The sequence below is a fragment of the Chaetodon auriga genome, chromosome 2, assembly GCF_051107435.1.
Source record: "Chaetodon auriga isolate fChaAug3 chromosome 2, fChaAug3.hap1, whole genome shotgun sequence".
Taxonomy (NCBI): Eukaryota; Metazoa; Chordata; class Actinopteri; order Chaetodontiformes; family Chaetodontidae; genus Chaetodon; species Chaetodon auriga.
In genome coordinates this window covers 8,627,445-8,651,426 of record NC_135075.1, presented here as the reverse complement: position 1 = coordinate 8,651,426, position 23,982 = coordinate 8,627,445, and the positions used below count along the sequence as shown (strand labels likewise).

At 41.4% G+C, this 23,982-nt stretch overlaps 1 protein-coding gene across 1 annotated transcript; it reads right to left on the bottom strand.

Moving 5' to 3' along the window:
• Window positions 1–12,017: 12,017 nt before the first annotated feature.
• On the bottom strand, window positions 12,018–22,199 carry LOC143332397 (uncharacterized). Its single transcript, XM_076749789.1, has 11 exons — window positions 22,135–22,199; window positions 21,297–21,486; window positions 21,119–21,210; window positions 20,796–21,028; window positions 20,362–20,598; window positions 20,200–20,274; window positions 19,862–20,078; window positions 18,099–18,307; window positions 16,802–16,874; window positions 14,244–14,361; window positions 12,018–12,747 (listed from the first exon to the last, which is right to left on the bottom strand). Exons 1-11 carry the CDS (start codon window positions 22,148–22,150, stop codon window positions 12,552–12,554), a joined length of 1,656 nt encoding a protein of 551 aa, XP_076605904.1. The 5' UTR covers window positions 22,151–22,199; the 3' UTR covers window positions 12,018–12,551.
• Window positions 22,200–23,982: the final 1,783 nt, after the last annotated feature.

Sequence of the window (23,982 nt, the reverse complement as noted above, 5' to 3'; positions counted from 1 at the left end):
TCCTGAGCCCATTTCGAGGATGCCCCTTTCATACCCAATCATGACACTATCACCTGTTACCAATCAACCTGTTTACCTGTGGAATGTTCCAAACAGGTGTTTTTGGAGCATTGCACAACCTTCCCAGTCTTAAGATGTTCCTGTCCCAACGTGTTTGAAACGTGTTGCTGCATCAAATTCAGAATAAGTGTATATTAACAAAAGTCAATGAGGCTGATGAGATGAAACCTTAAATAGATTGACTTTGTACTGTTTTCAATTAGTATATGTCAGAAAGTGTCCCAACTTTTAAAAAGACAATAAACATATACATTATCCATCTGTGTATGCATGTGACCTTGTGTTTATATGTCTCCTGAATGTATGAAATAGACCCTGAATTAGTATTCAGCCAGATTTTATATTGCTGCTTTAATGATACATAGTTGATAACTGACTGATGCATTCACATCCCAAAGCACCCCCATAAATATATAAAATATATGAATATATAAAAATATGTCTTTATCTCTAACGTGCCTCAACTTAGTTGTTACAAAAACTCACATCATAGCTGTAACAGTCACCATCTATTGTAGATACTGAATGAATGAATACCTTCACAGTCTGACTAATGCAGTGTCTTGAATTTCAATTGTACAGTACCAAATCACTATGCAGCAAGGGAGCACTGTCATCACAAACAATGCACTGGCCTTGAGGCCTGCGAATTCCGTCGTCGCTCTGTTGATACACACACTGACACACCGACAAGCACTCCAGCTTCAACATGATAGTCTTTCTCAAGTATGGGAAAAAAAAAAGATCTTGAAGCCTGTCCCCTGTTGAGCGTGTCTATTTCAGTTCAAGTGCCATTGGAAACACAGGAGATGCTGGATATGGCATTTGTAGAACACTCGTCCTTGTCGCTCCCCCTCGACCTCTGTTCTCAAAGACAGTTCTCTCAAGTGGTAGATCACTGTTTGGATCACTTCAGTCTCAAATGCTATGTCCTTGTCACATAATGGAAAATGGTGCTGCTATGAGAACAGTATACAGGACAACATTGTTCTTAAGCATCATCTGTTTGCCAGAGAGGTCGCAGTGAGAGTCGAGGTGCACAACACACTGTTACTGGATTATCTTCAATTACCAAACATTTGTTTTCTGCCATTCCATACAGAATAAAGACCAAGAGAGTAATCTCACTCCACAAACAAGGAGACTATTATTCTGCAGTTGTCAGAAGCACTCTTGCTGTTGAAGTTATACACGGTGATAATGGTACTGTATAAGTGCAGCAATGAGACATGCTGTATGAAAGCAGCATGGTACAGAAATTCACTTTACTGTGTGAAGCAGACATACCGTGAGCTGTCATTGTTCATTTTTTTCTTCATGGATAATGATAATATAAATAAAAATAACAGTTACACATCATTTACCAAAGCCTGTTAATGTCATGTCTTACATCACTGTTGATTAATATGAAAAAGTGGGAATGACGATCACCATTTTATTTGTTTTCAGGCAACCAACAGGTGCAAAATATTCCATCGCATCCTCTCTGTATCTGCTTCAGTCACAAAAAATGTCAGACAAAACAGTCTAAATAAAAACAACATATTGTAGGCAACAAAGAGCTGTTATTTACATTACATTCACTGTATGTGGACAAGGACACATAACCTGGTATAAGAAACGCAACATCTAGAATCCTCTGGAATACCTTTTAACTCCTTTTTACATTCAAGGAAGGCTCCGATCCATAATGTCTGTTACTATCTACTGAACACGTGTGTAGATCTATGGTAGCATGGAAAATGAAGCAAATTTCCTTTTAGGTAAAAGGTCCAGTTTCCTCTAGTTACGGTTTAAGATGATAAATAACTGCAGCATGTGGAGGAGTGATGTCATTTTCAAATGAATGGTCCCCATTGATTACAGTACTTTTCTCCAGTATTATTATGCTGCCCTCAGAACTGGATCAAATCATACTCAAGAAATATTTTGCATATGCACATAGAGGCTGAAAGTTTTTTTTTAAAACCAGGACAGAGCAGCTACAGAGATAATAATCCAAATCCTCCATCTTTTAATTAGAATACTTTGATCGGTTGTATTGAAAGTTGCAGTTGAGTCACACAACACAAACAAGGATTAGTCTGCATTCTTCAGCAAATCATCAGCAACTCTGAGGGAGGATGTTTCACTTCAGTCAACCGGACTGAAAATGTTCCAAATTCATACAAATACAAAAGGTTGGCACATTACTAATGATTTATATTTAACCCAAAGCAGGCGAGGGGATGGGGAATTGTCTTTCATTTTGCCATTTATACAACCTGTCCTTCATGTAGTATTTGATAGGTATTGTATGAAGTTAAATTAAATCTCTTCTGTCTGCACATGCATTTTTATTTGGGATCAGTCTTTTTACAGTACATGAATTAGGCTCTAAACTGTGACCATGCTAGACCTCCTGAAAGCAGCACAGGAGCTCAGGCAGCACTGCACAGACTAAAAAAATAAATGTAGATACAGCACATGCTGTGCAAAATTGTATGTTGCGGGTTACCTCTACAGGGAACACTGCTTGTGACCAATTTTCTCATTACCTGGTGCAGCACAATTACAAAGCTGAGTGCTCTAGCTGATACTGCTCCATAAAACCTATTGGAGGTCCTTTGTGGTTTTTCGAACATAAAGTGTGTCTGCATAAACAGATGCCAGTTTTAAAGCAAAAACATCTGCACATCTTAAACTCGCTGGATCTCTTTCAAATTACCTGATGGCTTTGGGAGTTGCACGGGCTTCAGGAACTCTAATGTTTTTTAATAACATCCAAATGGCCTGTCCTTTACTGGCCAGGTTCAAATGCTGGCCCATCCCGGCCGGGCGGATGTGGACAAGGTCAGGTGGTTTTCACTGCTGCACAACACATGCATGCACCTTAATGGCTGCTCAGAGGATAGTGTTAACCCATTAGCTCGCATACTGCTCCTCTAGTTTGCAGCTTAACTCAAAACACTTGTGTGGAGGGTCAAAAAGAAACTGTAGTATTGAAGTGATTAAATGTGAAATGTGTTGCTGCTAGCAAAACACTTCAAAACGCTGCATGCCGCTCCGCTGTTGTGTTTAGTGACACAAGACTTGCATTAACAAAGTGATCTAATCGCGTGCTGCTTCACCGTGTTTACATGCATCTCTGCTCACTAATCGGATATGAGGTTTCTTCAGAGTTCAGGCCCTGATCGCTTCATTAGTGTGAAGCTGCTCTTCCTCCAGAGCACACAGCACTAATACCGTCTCCCTTCAGACACAGCGCTGCAGCCCAGAGAGGCCTCCCGAGGAAGCAGCACCATTAAATATTAATGCCATGTGTTTAGAGGGTTTTTATTTCAAACAGCGGGTTTGTCAGCATCTTATGTAGTGTTCTTCAAGATTAAGTCCATGTGGAAAATGGGGTCCTGAAGCTTTGTGTAGCATTGTGCCTTCAGAATAATTTAGGCCTGTTTTTCTAATGGTCTTTCTGTGTTAATATTGCCAACATTTTCACTGTGATTTTCATAAGTAAATGGAGCATTTTTAAGTGGCTGAGAGTAGTGCTTTCTGTTCCTTGCAGCATGCAATGTAGCTGTCACAAGGTGAAGAATGTTTTGGTGCATTTAAGTTGGCGTCACTTCAAATATTTGATGCATGTGTTTCTCATAAGCCCCTTTTGCTGTTACACCCATGATACAGATCACTGTCAGAGCATGATGTGTAAGAAAACAACATTCAGTCCCACCAAATTATGACATTAGAAGACAGTAAACATTACAAAACTCAGTCCCTTCACACAGTTTCATACAATTTACTTTCACTAATGGACTACTACACTACATCAGTGAATGCAGCAGGACATGCCTACATTTATTAAAAACCTATCAAGAAATTTGTCATCTGTCCTCATTTTTTGTCATTTGTTCTATTGTCCTAGTTTACATGCCAATTTCACAATTACCCCCTCAATTGAACCTGACCTCACTCTCATATAGGGAAGTGGTGTGTGTGAGCATCATCCTCAATTAGGTCAGGGGCGTTAATAGTACAGTGGAAAACGAACACTCCCCACACCATCCTCCAGGAATTGCGGCTGACACTACTGACTCTCTTGAATCTATATTTGGGCCACGCGTGTGGATGTGTGTCACCCAAGACTACTTGCCTAATCTCCGCCAGAGAAAGTAAAGTGAGTTGCGTGCCCATGGGCGGAGATTGTCAAGGCACAAAGGGAGCTCCCAGCAGGCACAGCAAAAACCAGGCCCTGGGCAGGTTTTTATGATACCTTTCAATCAGCGGATGATTCCCAGCTGAAATGACAGGTGATTTGACTCCGTCTCCAATTAATGACCTCATTTTAACAATTAAGAGCAGAGGAGGACGGGGAAAGCCCTGTGAAAAGACAGCGAAGAAGGCCGGGGGCTGAATTTTGATGCCTTGATGGTACAAGACACTGCAATCTCGCTATGTCGAACGTGACTACAGCCTGTGGTCCCGGCTCAGGTGACTTTTCTCTCCTTTAACCAGGTGGCATCCTGCAGGGAGAGCACACATTGGTGAGGAGCTGGCATGGGGATGGGGGGGGTGGAGGGAGGAGGTGGGTGTGGCTGGGATAAGGCGAAGGGGTGACAAGAGGGTGGCAAGGGGATGATGGAGTGCATCAAGCTGTGCGTGGCCCCCCTTCCACCCTCTCTTGCCCCCACCCCCCACAGCATAGAGGAAATTAAAGAGCTGTGTAGCAGGAGGAGAAGAGGGGAGGAGGGTGGTGATTTAGAGCGTGGCGCATGGGGATGGGGACCCGGCGCATTGGAGTTAATTACTGAATAATGAGGAACAATTTATTGTGTTCTTGTTAGAGACATCAAAATGCTGCTGAATACTGCCTATAGAGGGGAGCAGGCCTCTCACACTGATTGTGCATTGGTTAAAATGTGGTATTTAACTCAGAGCCATTGAAAAACACCCGCTTTGCTTTGCCTTACCTTTTAAAAGTGTGTGTGTGTGTGTGTGTGTTTGTGTGTGTGTGTGTGTGTGTATGTGTGTGTGTGTGTGTGTGTGTGTGTGTGTGTGTGTTTGTGTGTGTGGTAGGGGGGGCTTACACACTTTCACTTTCCTTCAGGCCCTCCGGGTTCATGCTAAAACCTAATGAGAGCTACACTGACTCTGTTTGTTTTCAAGGCTTGTGCTGATGATGTTTAAGGTTTAACTGACTGTTCACTACACCTGTCAAGCTCCCCATTCTCGGTTCATTTACAACGATGGTGGCAGACCAAATTTGCCAAATTAGCTGTTTTATTGCCAGAAACCATTTTAGCAGCCAGCAAGCTAGTTTCAGCTAACATTAGCTGCAAGAGCTGAAAATGTCTGACTTTTTCATGTTCCCAAGTGACTAATTAAAACAAGAACCTGTGAAAAGGGTCTTAAATATGGTGCAATATGACTGAAAAAAGGGTTTTTAAGATGGGGACTAGCACAAAATTGTTTGGCAAACGTAATGCGATCTTTATCCAATAAAGTGTGTACTGTGCCGCTAATATTAGCATAGCATTTCTAGCTTCAACTCAGTATGGAAATACTCCACATTGAATGCACTAGTTATGAGCAGGGCTTTTTCTGTTTTTTTCTGTAACTGGAGTTACAACTTACATTAGTGCAGATAAATATATTACGTACACTTTTCGTGCTGAGTTTTTGGTTTTGAAAAAGCTGAAAAAAAGACACCATCTCCCAATCTCTGTAAACGCTAAGTATCGCTCTTATTACAGCCCTATGCATGTTGCGTCAACGTGTGGACAAATCCAAAGCTTGACAGGCCTGCTGTGCCTAGTTATGGTTGATAAGATATGAGTGGACAATCGCTGTTTTGATTTGGGTTTAGCGTAAAGTCTATTATTTTCTTTTCACCATCCTACTGGTGTAAATCACCTTTCTGGAAAGTCATTTTTACTGTACAAACACATCCACAGTGTCAATGTCCGAGCATGTCATGTTCTCAGCAGTTATGAATTCCACATGCAAGGGACAGGTTTTAAATATGCTTTCATGCAGGAGGTATTTCCTGCCAATACTTCTTTCATTATCACTGTAAACATGACACTTCCTCTACGATGTTTACTGCGTTCCTTGTAAAAGACTGCCTGAGAAAAACTTCATTCATCTGGAAGCAAAGTGAAAAAAGGAACACTGAATGTAACTTGACTTTATTCTCCGCCAGAGAAAGACTAGCTCTCTCCTCTCTTAACAGCAAAGTGTCAGACTTGCTATCAGTCCTTAGCAGAGTGTGAAGTATCCCAACTCTTTGATGTGTTAAATATGAAATCTGACCATAGAACAAAGCAGCTGTCAGCAACCAGCACGTGTCAAAAGCAATCCACGCCAATTATTATTGAGTTTCTGTCATGCATGCATCTGCTGTGCAGACACTGAGGTGTGTTACAGTATCACAGTGCTAACAAAGACTTCAGACAGCTTTCAAAAATAAACATCACAGGCTTCACTTGTCTTCATCAAAAGGCTGCTGATGATTGTCTGCAAATACAGTCCAAGATGCACCTTTTGTCCAGGCTGCTTTGAGAAAGGGTTAAGTGATTCGCTGCAACACAGTCAGAAGTGTTAGTCCCAACACTGTACTGTGACCTCGAGAATATGACTTTAACTTTGTCAAAGGTTCCCCACATTAACAGCAACACAATCACTGGATCACAAATCACACACTGTAAGTTATGAGAGTTACATGCTGTGTCTCTCATGACATTGAGGGAGAAAGCGAGAAGGTGCTTGCTGAGTGTGTAGCCATGCTGTGTTGCCCAAATAGATACGTTCCATCCGAGAGTGATGCAGCCTTCGCAATGATCCTGCTAGACAGATGAGTGCTACTTGAATGTTAATGAGGGCTCCTTTAGACACGCATAAATTAAATGATTAGATGTCTGCAATCATGCAAGGTCCTTAGGTGTCCCCTATTTATGGCATTTGAAATGTAGCTGCCTTTATTTACGACATGTCTCCCCTGCACAGGCTTCGCCACCTGAGCAGCCTAACGCTTTCAAAAGACGAGTTTTTTAATGACCTGCAAATGAATCACTCTGGCAGAATCGTAAGAGAAGCGGAGCCCTCCCCCTTTTTGAAAACAAAAAGGGAAATTGTGCCATCCACTGAAAAAGCTTGCAGATGTCTGGAATGAAAGCCGTGCACCAGGAAGTGAGGGATGTAGTAAAACATATTTGTTTCAGAGATGCTGCTTACTGAAAGGTACACTCTTGAGCCTCGGCGAGGGCCTCAGAGGACTGCACAGTCTCTGAACACAGTCACCTAACAATGAATCTTTCTCCTCAGCAGTTCTCACGCTCTTCATTGTCGTTTTCTAGTTGCAACAACAGCTATTTTCATCTTCATGATTGCATTAATTACAGCATAACTCACGTCTCTTGGCTCCGGTGGTGTTTTCCCCACAGAAAACAGCATGTCAAGGCTTCAACAAAGGAAGGCAACAGTACATATACTCACTTGGCACTTCATTAATCAACATAAGAAATCAGCATGGCTTGACACTTATCTAGCTCACAATGAATTTACTACTGTATTGTATCTTCTTTCATTCTATTCTGAAGATTTTAATGAGATTTAGACTGCGTTCTCATTAATTTAATGATCAAAGAGATGCAGCCACATGTATCCAAGTAACTCAGTATGTAGACATAAAGCTTCATGATGGACAGGCAGCAAGTGACTGCTTTTCTATTGAATCATCAGGCACATTTTAAAGACCTCTCAGGGTCCCAAGAAGACCCTTGGGTGCATGGGCAGCAATAATGAGAAGCGCCTAAGTTACAGTCATCCGCTCTCAGCCCAAAGTGAAGGCTTTTTTGTGTTTTTGTGGTGAGAGAGAGAGAGAGAGAGAGAGAGAGAGAGAGAGAGAGAGAGAGAGAGGGAGAGAGAAATTTCTCTTAAGATTCTCGCTTTTTTTCCCCTCTATTTATTAGGGTAATGAATTTCCGACTGCAGTGCCAGTTCCACTGAGCCTGCTTCTCGGCCTAATTCTCTGTAACATTTCCTCATTGCCGCTGGGGAACATTATATGAAGGCAGGGCTTACAATACCATCAATATGCCCAAGACGACAATCGGACGTCTCATAGATATTAATGGAAGTGCAAATTAAATCAAAGTTGGAGTGCAGCTATCGGGGCTATGATCAATGCCTTTTGCACAGTCAGATTTAATATGGAGTTTGTAATTTGAGTATCCAAACAAAATGTGCATCTTAATGGGAAAGATGAAAGTAATCCCACATGGGGAGGAAATAACACATTAGCTGCATTGTAATTAGAGAATTCGGAGTGCAATGTTTCCCTGGTTCAGTATTAATGTTGAATAAAAGCCTGATACATTTATGATGTGGATACAGGATGTGGACACTTGAACTGTTTTTTAGACACCTCTTGAGATGTCATAGGAGGCACCTTTGAAAAAGAACAATCATAATCATATTGGGTAAGTGCATTAGTATCAAATCTTATACACACAAAATAATGCAGGGTTTATTCAGCCCTGTGACTGATGCAGCAGCAGGAGCACATCTGCGTTATGGGAAATAATGAAAGAAAAATATGTCAGGTATGTCTCAATTTGATTGGGGATTATTTGATTTGATTCGGAAAAATCCTGGACACAACAAATATCACTGAAACATGATTTCGGTAAAAAGCTCTTCATAAAGCCTGATGGCGCAAGTCCCTACACAAGCATTCAAATGGAATACGATATGATACTGCAGCTTGACAAAGTGCTCACACTTTTATTTATTGGCAATCCATCTGAGCGCACACAGCAGCCGGTTAAAGTCACCCCATGTGAAGTCAGCAGGTAGCATGAGGAGAGCAAACAGCAAAACAGCTTTTCAATGAATAACACATGAGATAACAAACATTGGTAGACAATGATCCAGTGCCTTCAGCGAGACAAGCGCGCACACATACATGCGCACACGGACATGAAAGGCTAAACAAACTTGACGCAACGTCTCATGATCAAAATGAAACAGCAGTCAATGGTTAATACCAGCGCTTCAGTAAAAGATAATTCACATGAAGTTTACATTCATTTGTTTGGTCTAATTTCGGTCTTAAAAGAACAGTTAGAAAAGTTTGACATTTTGGGAAATGCGCTTCTTTGCTTTCCCGCCGAGAGTACGATCAATAGCAATGTCTGTAAGGAAAATATGAAGCTAGATCTAGCACCCGGTTAGCTTAGTTTAGCATGAAGACTGGAAGTTGGAGAAAATCGTCCGGAGGGAACAAAATGTTTACCCTCGCTTCCACCGCTCCCTAATTATCACATGATATCTTGTTTAAACCATACAAAGACCGAAATGGAAAAATGGCATTTGTGGTTTTATGTTAAACTATTTCAAACTAAGCTAAGCTAACAGTACTTTCATAATCACAGTGTTTCATCTTATTTGTGGAAAGACGACAAAGTTTGTATCCCAAAATGTCAAACTAGCCCTTTAAGTGCAAAACTGCACACATGGTCAATAATAGATTTTTACCCTGATATTTACAGGTTTGTGTGAGATCTCTGAACTGTCCTAACAGCTGCAAGATACAGAGGCAGCTGCAATTATCTCTTCCAGTGGCTGCCTTTGTTCATTTCAATGGATTAAAGACATGTTCTAGATTGAGCATGGAAGGCGATGCCTGACACAACAAAGGTTTGCATTTGAAGCAAAATGATTTGGCTACAATTCACAATCAGATTTTTCATCAGGTAATTAGCCAAATTAAATCTCCTTGGGTCAATGAGTTTGAAGTTCACACAGCACTACCTGCCCTTATTAGAAGACACATTTTGACATTTTCATTTTGCTGTTGCACAACCCTACCTCTGATGATAGCATCAGGGAGCTCAACTCAATTTATACTGGGTAACATTTCATCCTGAAACACCTCACTGAGTGGGTAGGTAACAGGACGCTATACTCCATCAATAAAAGTGTATTGATATTGTCAAATGTTAATATGTCACCCATAAACCCTTGGGTCCTCTTGTCACCAGGACACAGCCTCCTCCGCAACACGTATTGCCTCATTGTGTTGTTCGGCATCGACCCGGGTCTCCCTCTGAACGGCTGCTGCTGTAAAATGTTGCATGCCGTGACAGAGCGGAGCATTAATCAAAGTTGATTTTCAGTGTGAGGGCGCAAGTGCCTTTTTCTGCAGGAGAACTGTTTAGCACAACAGCGCCATGTACAACAGGGTCCCACTCTTCACTGTAATGGTAAGGTCATAAATAATGGATTCAAGATCACTTACACCTCATGAAGCCGGCTGTGGCATACGAGGGGATATCACATTTTGCTGCTCAAATTATAGATTTGACTCTTCTGGATGCAATTCTAAAGAAAAACAAGACCTTGCTAAGAGGGTTTTGAACATGTTTAATATGGTGCAAAACATGACGGCAAAACAACAGTTTAGACACTACCACTGAATGATGACAGCAAAACGGGACTGTGGGTAAAAGAAGCGTCTCAGATGGGTGTCTTTATGCATCCCTTCTGGCAGACTTGTGGATGGAACAATCCCTTTTATTTGTATTAACTGTCAAAACTAACCACAGTATCTGTCCCAGCTTCACCTTTATTCAACTTGGAAAAATATAAATGAAACACTGAAGTTGAATCCTATTTGTCTCCAGTAAAGGTTTGGTCTGCAGATGCAAATGGATATTGCACTTTATCGACTCGTGCCACAGACTCCTATCTGCACTTCATTGTCTTTGGGCTTTAAAGACTACTACAATCTCCTCTTGAAAAGTGATGGATTTAATTACATTTTCAATGCATTTGAAATGCAGCTGTCCACTATCAAAGCACATTTAATTGAAAATATGAGCATTTACTCAGTATTTCTATGATTGTCTCTCCTGTTGAGCTGTTTGCATACCAGAATTGGAGAGGTGTTCTTATTTTATCACTTACACGTAAGACAGAGTTCACTGTTATTACCTTTAGATGATGGCAAATAATGTGATAACCTCGTGCTGTAACTTTGTGTCCTTGTGTCAGTGATGCTGCTGCCTGACTTTATACTGCCCCTCAGTGGCAAGACAGGGAAATGGCCTACAAAAGACAATTTGCCTCCCTGTGAACAAATTCTACAAGACCTTGCATGCACACACTATGGCAAACTTCGACATTTCACCATAAAATACGAGGATAAGGATCCCAATAATTTCTAATGTGCCAATGCAGCTGGAGATAAATCGCACAGAGCAGAGGAGATGATCAGATCTCACTCCATATCTTAATGGGATCCTCTCACACGCCATTCCCATTAATGACCAATCCCCCAATTATGTAAATCAGAGAACGGTCACTAACAGTGAGAAGTTGAAGTTGCTCACATAAACACCAACAGTGTCACATTGCAGAGAGAGCTAATTGGCCACTACTTTTCATATAATTGCAGCGGCTGGGGTCACGTCCTCAGCTAACCTCTCCTTTAAGTATTGTTTTTCAGCACACAAACAGTTAATGGAGCAATTAAGATGGCGCTCACAAGTACCACTTGTGGGGACCATTTGGCAAGAAAGAGTTGGAGAGAGGCGGACTGGGATGGTGTAATCCTGCATATGGTACACAAGAGTCTTGGACCAGAGGGAGTGGTGAATCAAGGTGCGCAATATAACTCGCCGGCATCCCATTCTGCTGTAAACTGGCGGTCATCACTGAACCAATCTGCATCAGGCACTTCTAAGAACATTTAGACCTAGTCAACAAGCTTTTTCCTTTGCTGCCAACATAAATTGTAAGACTTAAATACTTACATGCATGTCAGTCAGTCATGCACTTTCCACGTACTCATGCAAAGGGGCCGCCCCTTTGCCACCATACATAACTGTCATTTCTTTTATTATCCCGCAAAACAGCATGAACTGCGTTTGTATGAAATAGTGTTCAAAAAATCAACAAAGCATTTCAAGTGTGCTCAGCCTTTTTGTATTAGATATAATAAAAAAGATCAGTGTCTTTCAGAGGCATTTAACAGTCACATTTATCAAAATTGTTTGAACAGCATTTGATGTATAAAATAATGACAACACACACAACACACACACAACAGAAAATTGTGTCGAGTAGTAACAGTTTTGCTTTACTTTCTTTAACTTTACAGATACTTTCTCTGATGTGTTAGCAAATTTCCATTGTGTGACTGGCAGCAGTGACACCTCTTTTTAGTATTTCACATGATTCACCGTTTTTCATCCACTAAAACATTCAGTGTGCCACATTCATAACACACGACAGCAAACTCAATCGATGCAGAGAGGACAATAAGCCACCAGTCATCTCGTCACACCATGAAACTGATGTTAACTGACCAAAAGTTAAACATCCAGTAAGATTTAATTTAACACTGCTGTGAATGTGACAGAAAGAGATAATGTGAGTGCCACCTATTTCGGAGACTAATCCCAGGAGAGTGAAGAGGGGAAAAAAAGTTTTCATCTCTTCATCTGCCCCCTCTACCACAGACTTTGCCCACCCTCTATGACTAAGTTATGCCCTGTCATGTAGTCGGAGGCGTCAGATGCCAAGTAGACCACTGCAGCTTGCAGGTCTGTCACTTGAGCCAGTCTACCAGCAGGGATATCTGACAGCCAGCGCTGCACCAGGGGCCTCAGACTCTCCGAGTGGATGAGAGGGGTGTCAACAATCCCCCTGAAAAGAGAGACAGAGAAAGTGAGAGAGAAGAGGGGGGAGCACAACGAAATCAGAAGACATCACAGTTCAGAGCCAGGAGTGACAGCGTCGTTTCAGAGGCACCACTTTGGTGACAAAAATAAACCCAATTATCCTTTGAAGAAAGGGCATGGCATGGCATCTCTGATGATGTTTACTGTGAGACCGGTGGCACTCAGACGACTGGCACGTCTCAGGAAGAGCCCATGGGTATGAGGGGACGTCTGGCATCATTTGCTCAAAGCCTTTGGTTAAGTACTTATTATAAGCAACTACCTCACATTCCTGCTGCGACTCCTGACTGAAACAAGACAGCGTTTAGGTGGAGCTCATGAGAAAACACGGACGCTGCTTATGGCTTTGAGACTGCACTGGTGTCTAATAACGCCGTGACACCATTACTCAGCCACAACAAATGCAGTTCTCTCCATTTTCCACAGTTAAATATCACAGAGCTCACATTTGAACAAATGTGTCAACACGGCCTCCTGTGCCAAATACGAGACGACTTCTGACTTTCTACACAATTGACGTGACAGTGACTAAACGCCGTGAGGCCTGAATCATTGTTCAATGTATCCTGGTGCCTTGATATGGAATTCCAACATTGGATAAATTAGCACTTCCAAGGAGCGTGTGACACCTTGGTTAACATATTCCACCTCAATTATATTTCTCTTCAGCTGCCCTGTTATCTGGAACCTTTGCTGGCAATCAGAGGTACTGTTTTCCCTCAGCCAATTTTCTAGATAATGCAGCTTATCACCGCTGCGGCTAAAGTTGCCAATGGAATCAGGCTCCAGTCAACCTCGTGAGCGCTAATTGTGTCCCTTTTTTATGCATATTTACCGACTGTCACTTCAAAGAAATCAGCGGCCCATTGAGACACCCAGTTAGCGAGGGGAGAGAGAATTGCTTCTTTGCAAATTAAAATTAGCAAACAAGCTGCCGATAAATAAAGCTGAGCGAGGCACGTGTGTGAGGGCTTTGTTCTGGGGCTGTGACTGGGCCTGGCTCGCCCGGTGCCACCGGACGGATTTGCTCAGGGTTGGCTTGGCTAAGGGATGCTCCACTTAACACACACTCACACACACACACTCACACAAACAGAGCCCTTCCTGTGTTCTCCTCTTTTCTTCCCCTGCTCAGCTTCACAGACAAATAGATACAAACAAGGCGCTATTGTTGTGCCGACACTTGGAGTGAGGTTGCAAATTTGATTCCCTAATTGAATAGAACAATTAGAGCAAGTGTTTGGTTGATTTATCCCTCAAGACGTCATCTAATTAAGCACTGATGTATTGTTTGAGGACTTAAATTAGTGCATCATTCTCAAATGGGGCTCTTCACATGAAAGCAAACACGCTAATCACCACTTCCTTTTGCAGCTCAATCCCTTACAACACTCAAAGGTGGACCAGCACAGTTTGGCACAAGACGCTACGAGAAGAAGGCCGGGAATGGACAGCACTTACGGTGAGATGCAGTTGACACGCACTCCTCTGTCAATCCATTCAGTGCTCAGAGTCTGAGTCAGTTTGACCACTCCTGCCTTGGACGTGTTGTATGAAAGCTGCTTCTGGGGATGAGGGACTGCAGGGAGGAGAAGGGAAAGAGAATCAGTTACCCCAAATGGACACAGCACAGCATTTTATAAAGATTGCATTAGTGCATCATTAGTAATCGTATGCACATCTGAAATTTTCAGGTATTTATTTTAAAAAAATGTTTTTATAGGTCATTTCTTTAATGGAGAATAAAGAAATCAGCAATAACCCCCTTCTCACAAAAGCTGACAACATACAGAAAAGATTTTATACTGCAGCTCATGCGGTTTCTTGTGGATGCAACATAAAAGCTCTTCCATTAGCTGCTGGGGACTCTGCGGATGAAGCCATGTAAAATTAATTGCTTATAATGTCCAGTTATGCTCTGTCCTCAGCAACAAAGACAGGGAGCCATTTGTTTGCCTTGACCATCACAGATGCTGCACACTGCATGGGATGCCGGGACAGGGGCTCATTTTCTGCTGGTTGATTAATCATCACAAGGAAGGCTCCAAGTTACATACAACTTTAGTAGTTAACCTCATCACCCACTGATCTGACTGCCAAATGGCTTCAGTGTGAGACCGGGATGATAAATACCAGCCAGCTGCAGAGAGGCAGGGACCGGTCCTGGGGAGAAAAGGCAGGAGCATCCTGCATACACGGCTCGGATAAAAAAAAAAAAAAAAAAAAAAAGGGAGAAATTTGTGCAGGATAGAGCTAAAAGTTAGAAACTGCTTAAGAAATAAGATGTAAAGGGTGGGACAACGGCACCGTAGTTAAGAGTGTGGTGGAGTGGGATTGTGTAGAGTGTAGCGAGATAGCAGAGGAAGGTGAGATTGGGTTTGGCTGGGCTGGATAAGGGTAGCCTAGGACCTCAGAGGAGCAGGCGAGGAGGAGCAGAGCCCAGGGCTTACACGCAGATTGAAGGTGAAATCCGACTTATCAGGACAGGAAACACAGCTCAAAATGCCTAACAGCACTAATCCTCGCTCAAGACCTGATGATACGGCCCCAAAATACCATTCAGAAAATGCCTTCATCCTTTAAATAAACCTGCATTGATGTTTTCCCCGTCTTAAAGAGCAGTAATCCCCAGAGAAGGGAAACGGAGGTAGAGGGAGAAGCATTCTCCAAAGCCCTCTTTAACATTCACCCTGCTACTTATTGCCCATTTCAAGTGGGAGAAAACATGCTCTTTATTAGGCACGCCTTTACATTTTGAATTCTTGAGTTCAAATGATGTACTCTTTTCCCAGAATGGCGTGGCTGTTGTAATGTACATTATCATGCAGCTGAGATCTGCAGGTAGAGTGAGGGTCACAAATCCCTCAATAAGGTCAACATTAAGCCAAAAAAACTGTGTGATCATATCAACTTAGATATTTCCTGTCTGGGGATCTTTGAGCTGCTGGCCATTATTCAGAAAAAAATCGTGCTTGATGGTTGTGACTCCGTGTGTGTGTGTGTGTGTGTATACGGGGTGTTAGTGGGCACACGCGTTTCATTCAGCAGATGGACAAAAAGCTGTCATTGTGCATTTTAATTGGGCATTTACGGCTGCTTTTTGGGCTTCCACTTGGCTAGAACAGGTCCCATCTGATTACACATTATGACAATATTATAACAGATGTCCAGACCAATAAAGTAAATTCCTGAAGGACTGTACGTAATGTGAGTAATTGATCATTTTTTTTATGCCGGCCTCTATTTACCAGCATGCTCCTGTTTTACAGATTGCCCCTGCAGTCGGGACTGGGGCCCATATGGCACAGTGGTTTACTGGCGATTTGACTATACTGCTGATGAAGTGTTGCTGTTCCTCTGGAGGAACCTGTTGGAGGAGGAACATTAGACCAGTGCTGCGAATTGCAAGGCTTTTACTAGGCTCTCACTAAACTCTAAAAGTGTCTTCCGCTGTTCAAACAAGGCTGCTGGCACAGGCTGGGGTTTTGCCGTTGCACAGGAACCCTCCCTTCCCAAGTTGGACCTCAGGTTGCCTTCCACATCCTCCAGACAGCTCCGCAGAGAGGGGATGTTTATTATGATGCAAAACTGCCTCGGCGAGACGCAATCACAACACTTCCCTGCTATGCTTACTGTATGAAGGGGTGGATGCTTCTCTATAGAACAGTTTAACTGGGGTAAAAGTTGCGAAGGAGAAAAGCTGGCTAGTCCTGATTTAAAATGTGCAGGTTCACCTTAGGTTTCCTCATAAACAGGAAAACTGCAGCTTAAGTTTTTTTTTCTGATATCAACTTTGCCTCAGTAGTGATCTAAAGCCAGATCTGACGACTTCCTGTCTGATAATAAAAACTATACGACGTGACGTGTACTCCCGCACATAGCTCTATAGCACACATGTATTTAACGCTCCCTTCCTCACCCTCCTCCTCTCGACCCAACTCTCCACGCCAAATGGAGAGATTAAAAGCAGACATGGAGGGGCTCCAGAGAGAAGGTGGGGGAATAGAATCATCACTCACCTATTAGACTGGCCATGGAGGCTGTGTTGATAATCTTGCCGTATCCTTGCTTCAACATCACTCGACCTGCCGCCTAAGGCAAGGATTCGGGGGACACATTAAACACTTTATTATGGCACTGCTATGCTACCAAAATCCCAAGCACAGATCAACACAAAAACATGTAGTTTATCCTTGGAGACAGAGATAGTGGTTAAACTACATTTGGAGAACTTGAGTGGATTTTAAAGCCACACATAGTGGGTGGTAAGGCATATACTCATGCATATATATATATATGTATGTATGTACACACACACACACACACACACACACACACACACAATTTAGAACCAAGCTGGTTGGACCATCAGTATTATAATATATAGAAATAGATTACTGAAGGAGTACATGACCAATAATCAGTTTGGTTCTTCGGGCATAGTTTCTTTATGCCATAATAATAATAACAATAATAAATGATGTATTATTATATATGGAATTGATACACACATTTCTCTACTACACATTACTAAAGATTATTTTCTAAGCAGGAAAAGCAGTGAAAACCATATGTTTGTCCAAATTAGATGATTATGATTTGGATAAAACAAAGGATTAAGCGTTCATTTACGGGCTGAGAAAATTCTTCTAATGCTGCAGACATCATTTAAAAACCTATTGGATTATGTTTTTCTTAACTCATGATTAAATTGAATCATGTTCTCATAACAAAGTTGATGTGACCTATAAAAAATAAATCCATTTATCATATTCATTTTAGGTCTACCTGACTATCATTATCATATGTTGTTGTTTGTTAAAGATGGAATTTTAGCCTGTATAATAATTCAAGAGATGAACAAATGCTGCCTTCATGTCAAAGTAATTCATGCACAATTCTGACACAAACTCATCTCATTGCTTAGCGAACAGTGGAATCAAGCACTGCTGCAGATTTTCAGAACATCTTCTTCTCATTGTTACTGTATTTTCCTCCTCTGTGTAATATTCCAAAAAACTTCTGGGTCAAGTGGAAAGTTTCCAGAATATTTGTCAAAGTAACAGTGAGGTCTTTGGATTGTCTGTAGCAGAATTTTTTGCATCTAATGCCACAGCAGTATGTGGCTTAAGTGAAATTCTTTTACCTCTATTTTTCAGTTAAACCGTTATCATAAATAACACTTGAACTCAAATTTAGTGCAAAATGTGCATTTCCATTCATCTTAAAACTGCACATCACACAGTGCAAAATGCTGGAGTGAGTAACCTGTCTTTGTGAAGGCCACACACACAACACACAGCAGGTGATACACACCTGACAGCACATGAAAGTCCCCCTCAGGTTGACGTTAAAGGTTTGGTCCCACTCCTCCAGACTGGTGTCTTCACTGGCTGAGTTCATGTTGATGCCGGCATTATTACAGGCGATGTGGATCTCCCCCCATTTGGAGACAATGCTGTCAATCATCCTCTGGACATCATCTGACTTGCTTATGTCAGCTGTGATCGATATAGCATTGATACCTGTAACAAAAGACGCGGATGTCTGTTTGAATACTTTGTACATGTTGCAATATCATGCATGAGATAAGCAACCAGACACAAAAATATGAAGAGCACAAGTTCTGAAAAATAGTATTAAAATTAATTTTGCTTAATTTTTTTTTTTTAATGTGCAGGATGCTTTATTCTTTAAGAAGAAAATAGAAGGAGCAGAAGAAAATCACATATCCAGGGGTTCAGAGGAACATGTATAACCTGACACTGTATATCTTCTGCTTTAGTATGCTGCCATCTGCTGGCCAAAATCCACAAACTGCCCTCCCTGACAATTTATGACATTAGGCAAAGGTTTCAAGTGCACAGACTCAGCTTGAGTGTATTCACAAGCTGTTTGAAGATCCTTCAGTACTGATGGGAGCAATCATCAAATGCAATGAGATCTGATGAGTCTGTCATTGCAGACTGACCACTTTCACCAGTTTAAGGTCAACATAATGCAATTAAGTTGTCTCATCTTGCCTCAGCAGTCTTGAGACATGACAGTTTTCTACTTTCTGCATTCCCCCTTTGGTTACTCACTGACGTCAGTTTCTTTGAAGTTGTTGCTCCATCTAAAGGGCTTATTTTCTGCTAACAACCAAGTGTTACCAGTGTGAAAAAAAAGTCACCCTCTCATCAAGTGAATACATTGATGCAAAACTGAACGCCACAAGAAATCATTCCTGCCTGTGGCCATCAAACTATATTTTCCTCTTTTAATTGCACTACATGTTTATCTCTTCTTCATCTCTTCTATATCTCTTCTCTCTCTTCTTCATCTCTTCTATTCCTGTAAGGAGCACCTGTAACTGAAACAATTTCCCCTTGGGGATCAATAAAGTATTTCTGATTTATGATCAGTGTGACATTCCTTTAGACTTCACAAGACTTCACAAGGCTGGAAGGGTGTGTTTTATAGGAAAAGCATGGAGCTTGCTACAGTAAATAAACAAATATATGTATATTAATAACACTTGTAGCATCTTTGAATGTGGAACACAATGCACACAACCAAATCTAAACTAATACATTAGAATTAAACGATTAATGATACACTTTGATATCGTGTCGATTCGACCAACCACTGATCTAACAAAAGAAAAGAAAATCAATTTCACATTGGATATTTTGTTAATTTAAAGTTTGTGACAATTACAATAACTTTAAGGATCTTATGAGAATTCTGAATCAGAATCAGAAATACTTTACCGATCCCTGAGGGGAAATTGTTTAAATTGTGATTTATTAAGAAAGAATACATTTCCATTTCAGGAAAATTACTGCACAGCATACTATAAAGACCTCAAAATTGTTTTTAATTAGCTTCTGCTCATTAGCTTTAATGTTAAGTAGTGCTGTATTTTTCTTTTCGCTCTGCATTGCCCGCCCAGTGGACAAAACACGATGCTGTGCCATTTAGGCTAGAACACTGGGGCCCTTTGATTTATTTCCACCGTGCCCCTCAGACACCCTGAGTCTGCCACTGTACATGCTGCTCATGCATGAGTCTACATTTGTAGTGTTAACACCACTTACCTTTAAGGAAGAGCTCTTTAGCCACTGTCTCAGCTCTATCTTGGTCCAGGTCTACCACGGCCACCTTTGCACCGGCCTCACCCAGGGCATGAGCAAATGCTCGGCCAATGCCCTGCCCAGCACCCGTCACATAGGCCACCTTTCCATCAAGACGCATCCGCTCGAGGATGGGGCGCCCCTTGACCCCACGGAAAACTTCATCATCTGTTATTTTACTCTAATACAAATACACAAGATTAGCAGATATGATCAGTGAGAAGGATGCTGATACTAAGAAGGTCTGATGACAGCTGTACTGGCTTCCTGAGGCCTGAACACTGGGGTTATCTGAACCATACCTGTGTCACTGAACACTCAGAGGCCACAGATACCCGGCGGATAAGACTGATGCCATCTCTAAGAGGGATAATGACCTTTAAAGCAAGAAGGATGTTCTTAAAATATAAAAAGAATACCTGTCAAACGCAAACAGTAGTAGTGTGCAAAGGTTGGAAACTCACCTGCTCCACGCGTGGATCATTGCAAACAAACTGGTTGAACTCTCTGAGCGCCAGTCCATTGTTATCTGTGGTGTCTTTGAGATAAACCTTGGCTTTGAAGAGTGAGTTATCTACACATATGACCCCTTGCAATCTCAGGAGATTATTGTCCAGAATAAAGTTGTAGTAGTTGATGTAATTATGCTTGTCTGCATCAATGAAGACCATGTCAAACTGCTCACCAGCATCAGCTAATTCCTGAAAGGGACAGAGAGTTGTTTGGATACTGGCCAGTTTGTTAACTTATTGACACCTTTTTGTGACAGAACACACTACAATTGTAAATGTTAAAAGGGCGATATAAGTGTATAATTAGTTTGCAAAACAGTCTGCTTTATCTTCCAAAGGATCTTCTCTGACAGTCATTCAATATTGATAGATTTCCTTTGTCTCACCCTCAGGGTGTCCATGGCAGATCCAGTCTTGACAGTTATCTTCTTCCCATGTGGGGACTTGTCAAAAATGGGCTGGGCGAAGTCTTTGAGGTATGGCTCTAACTCACAAGCAATTAAGCAGCCATCCTCAGGAAGCCCTTCAGCCATGGACAGTGCACCATAGCCAGTAAACATCCCAATCTCTAGGACCCTCTTAGCTTGACTCATGTGGATCAGCATCTTCAGGGTCTGGCCTGCCAAAAACACATCAGAGAGCAAGTTATCACAATATGGTAAACCAGTGAATATAACGGCACTGAGCACTACACATGGAAATGTCCAACCTTCAACATGGCCAGTGATGCACTCCTTGGGAAGCCGGAACATGGTTTTGCCCTCCTTGTGCACTTGATCCCAGTCATGGGAAACCGTTTTTCTGCAATTAAGTATGAATGAAAATATTAACAAATTTACTTATTTAATGTTGAGCTACAGATGCTTATGTAGGAAGTCAAGACATACTTATAAAGCTCTGCCAGAGGTTCACTTTCCTGTGAGGTCATTTCCTCCAGGTAGACGTCCAGGCCGCGGGCTATGTCCACAGCCTTCTGCAAGTAAATTGTCAATTCTTCTGGCGCATTACTACTTGCTGCAGCTATCTCCTTAGCTTTTGATAGGAGATCCACCAGGATTTCCACTGGGGTGTCGGGAACTGGGAGAAAATCATAATGTAATGTGTTGTAATCAACTACTGTCTCTATGACTCTTTCCTGCTCCAGGGAATATGATGAAGGGCCACAACAATAAATTGTGTTCATTATCCAGAGATGTGCCAGCTATTTTCTCAATTACTCAATTAATTGTTTGATCTATAGAAATAGCAGAAAATAGTGAAAAAATGCCCATCATGCAGAAAACTACTTAGTTGACAAGCTTTAACAAAGTCACTTTTGCAAGAAAAACGCATGACAATATTAAAAGATTATTCAAAAAAAAACAAAAAAAAAACTTGCATCTTAATGTTACTGACTGTTGATTGATTAATTGATTCAGTAAGTAATATCTCTTAATAGTGAGCTCATATTGACGTCACAACTTTATACACACACTTATAAGTTACTATACGTACTTTTAACGTCATTGCGTACATTTTTTTCGGCATGAAATCGTTTTCGGACCACGACCTGGTCCACTGGCGTCTGTGAAGGCAGCATGCGGTAACAAAGACTACAGCTGGTCGAACAAACGGGCGCTGATAGCTCCGGACTCTACTTTGCTTCCAAAACTTCTGATATGTGTTCAGCGCTTATGAAATTTCCTTTGACTCAGTCACAGTGTATTAGGGAAACAAGAATCTTACCTTTTTCGGCTGGCATGCTGCGCGTTTATGGGCGTGACGGTGTGAGGAAACGACAGCCACAGCGGTGGGACCTGCCTACGTGGTGGTTATATCACAGCAACTGTGCAAGTTTCTGAGTGAGGGAGTGACTGCTGGCTTGCACAACTCCGCAGCACTCTCTCCTGTCCATGACACTGATTTTCATAACTTTCAGTCAGGAATTCAGGGACACACGCACCAAAAATCACGTGGATCGCAAGAGGATTATCTAACAGGGTTACATGGTTCGGTGGTACAATGTGCAGCCAATGCACAATGCACAAGCAAGTTTCAGAATGCTTGTCTGTCTGTCTTGTCCTCCTCAGAAATGTGACCATTAAAATGAAATTAAATTCACAGCACCAAAGTCACATATCACTTCGCATAAAAAACATTAATGACTGTATACCATTCAGGTGTGCTGCTTTGAGGACTCGTTGTTCATGCTGCTTCACTGGGTCATCAGAGATCAGATCAATGAGATAAACTTTTGATTTCTGCTCGGGTCTGGTGGGAAAAAAAGCCCACTGAAACTTTAGGTGATGAAATGTAATTGATGAAAATCTTGTGCAGTGTGAAGGATTTAGAGGCATCTAGCGATGAGGTTACAGATGCAATAAACTGAATAGCCCTTGCCTCAGCCCATGCTTTCCAAAAACAGAATAAACCCTTCGATGGCCACAAAACTCCATTCTGGGCTACTGTACAAACACAGTTGTGCACCATGGCAGAGTCTGTAGAAGAGGACATGCTCCCTCTGTAAATATAAAGAGCTCATTCTTACACTCTAATAAAATCATAATTATGAATATTATATTCCATTCTGTGATTTGATCCCACTTTATCCTACACACAGGTCCTTTAATTGCTGAATATTTGCCTCAAACAATTTTGTCTCTCAACAGACAGTTACACAGTTAGGAACACCAAGAAACCAGGTGTTATCAATGACCATCAAAATGACCCCACAGAGGTTAAATACCTGGGATGCCACTAGGATGAGAAGCCATGGTTTCAAATATCTACAACCAAGTTTAGCTGCCCTAGATTCAACCCTCTGTGGATTACCATGACCTGGAGTTATCAACTGGTTGATTTATTGGTCACATGGTGGCTGCAAACACAAGCTCTAAACAACATTTTGTCACACATGCTTGCAAAGACTTGCTTATTTGCATATCCATGAGAATTTGTTTATTTATGGTTTTGAAAAAGTTTTTTTTTTCTGAAGTGCTAGAAAGACAATGACAACAACATAATCCACAAGACATCTTGACAAAAAATATCACAATGACACACATTAAGATGGGGAAAGGAGGCCTTGTGTAGATTCAGTTTATTATTTTTTCATCTAAAATCTCAGTAATTTAATTTATTCACACTGACTTAACATAATAGAAAAACACTGACTTAAACATGACCCTTTACATTGCACTTATAATATAATAATACATTTTATTTGTACAGCACCTTTCATACAGGAATTGCAGCTCAAAGTACTTACAAGAAATAAAGAAAGAAAGAAGAAAGAAATCATATGCACCAATTGAGTGCTTCACACTGAAAAATAAAAATGGATAAAAAAATGACAATAAAATAATATGGAGAATAAAACCCACTTGACAATCATAGTAAAAGTAAGATAGAATAAGGATGAAAAAAGACAATGCAATAAAAACACAGACTAAAATAATAAAGTTAAAAAAAATAGATTGTGTAGAATGCATAAAACCAAGTAAAATACTACAATTAGAAAGAAGTACAGCACTGCATCAGAGTGAAGCAAAGCACAAAAGTTTCAGAGCTGTATCAGGAAGTCACAGCTAGGTA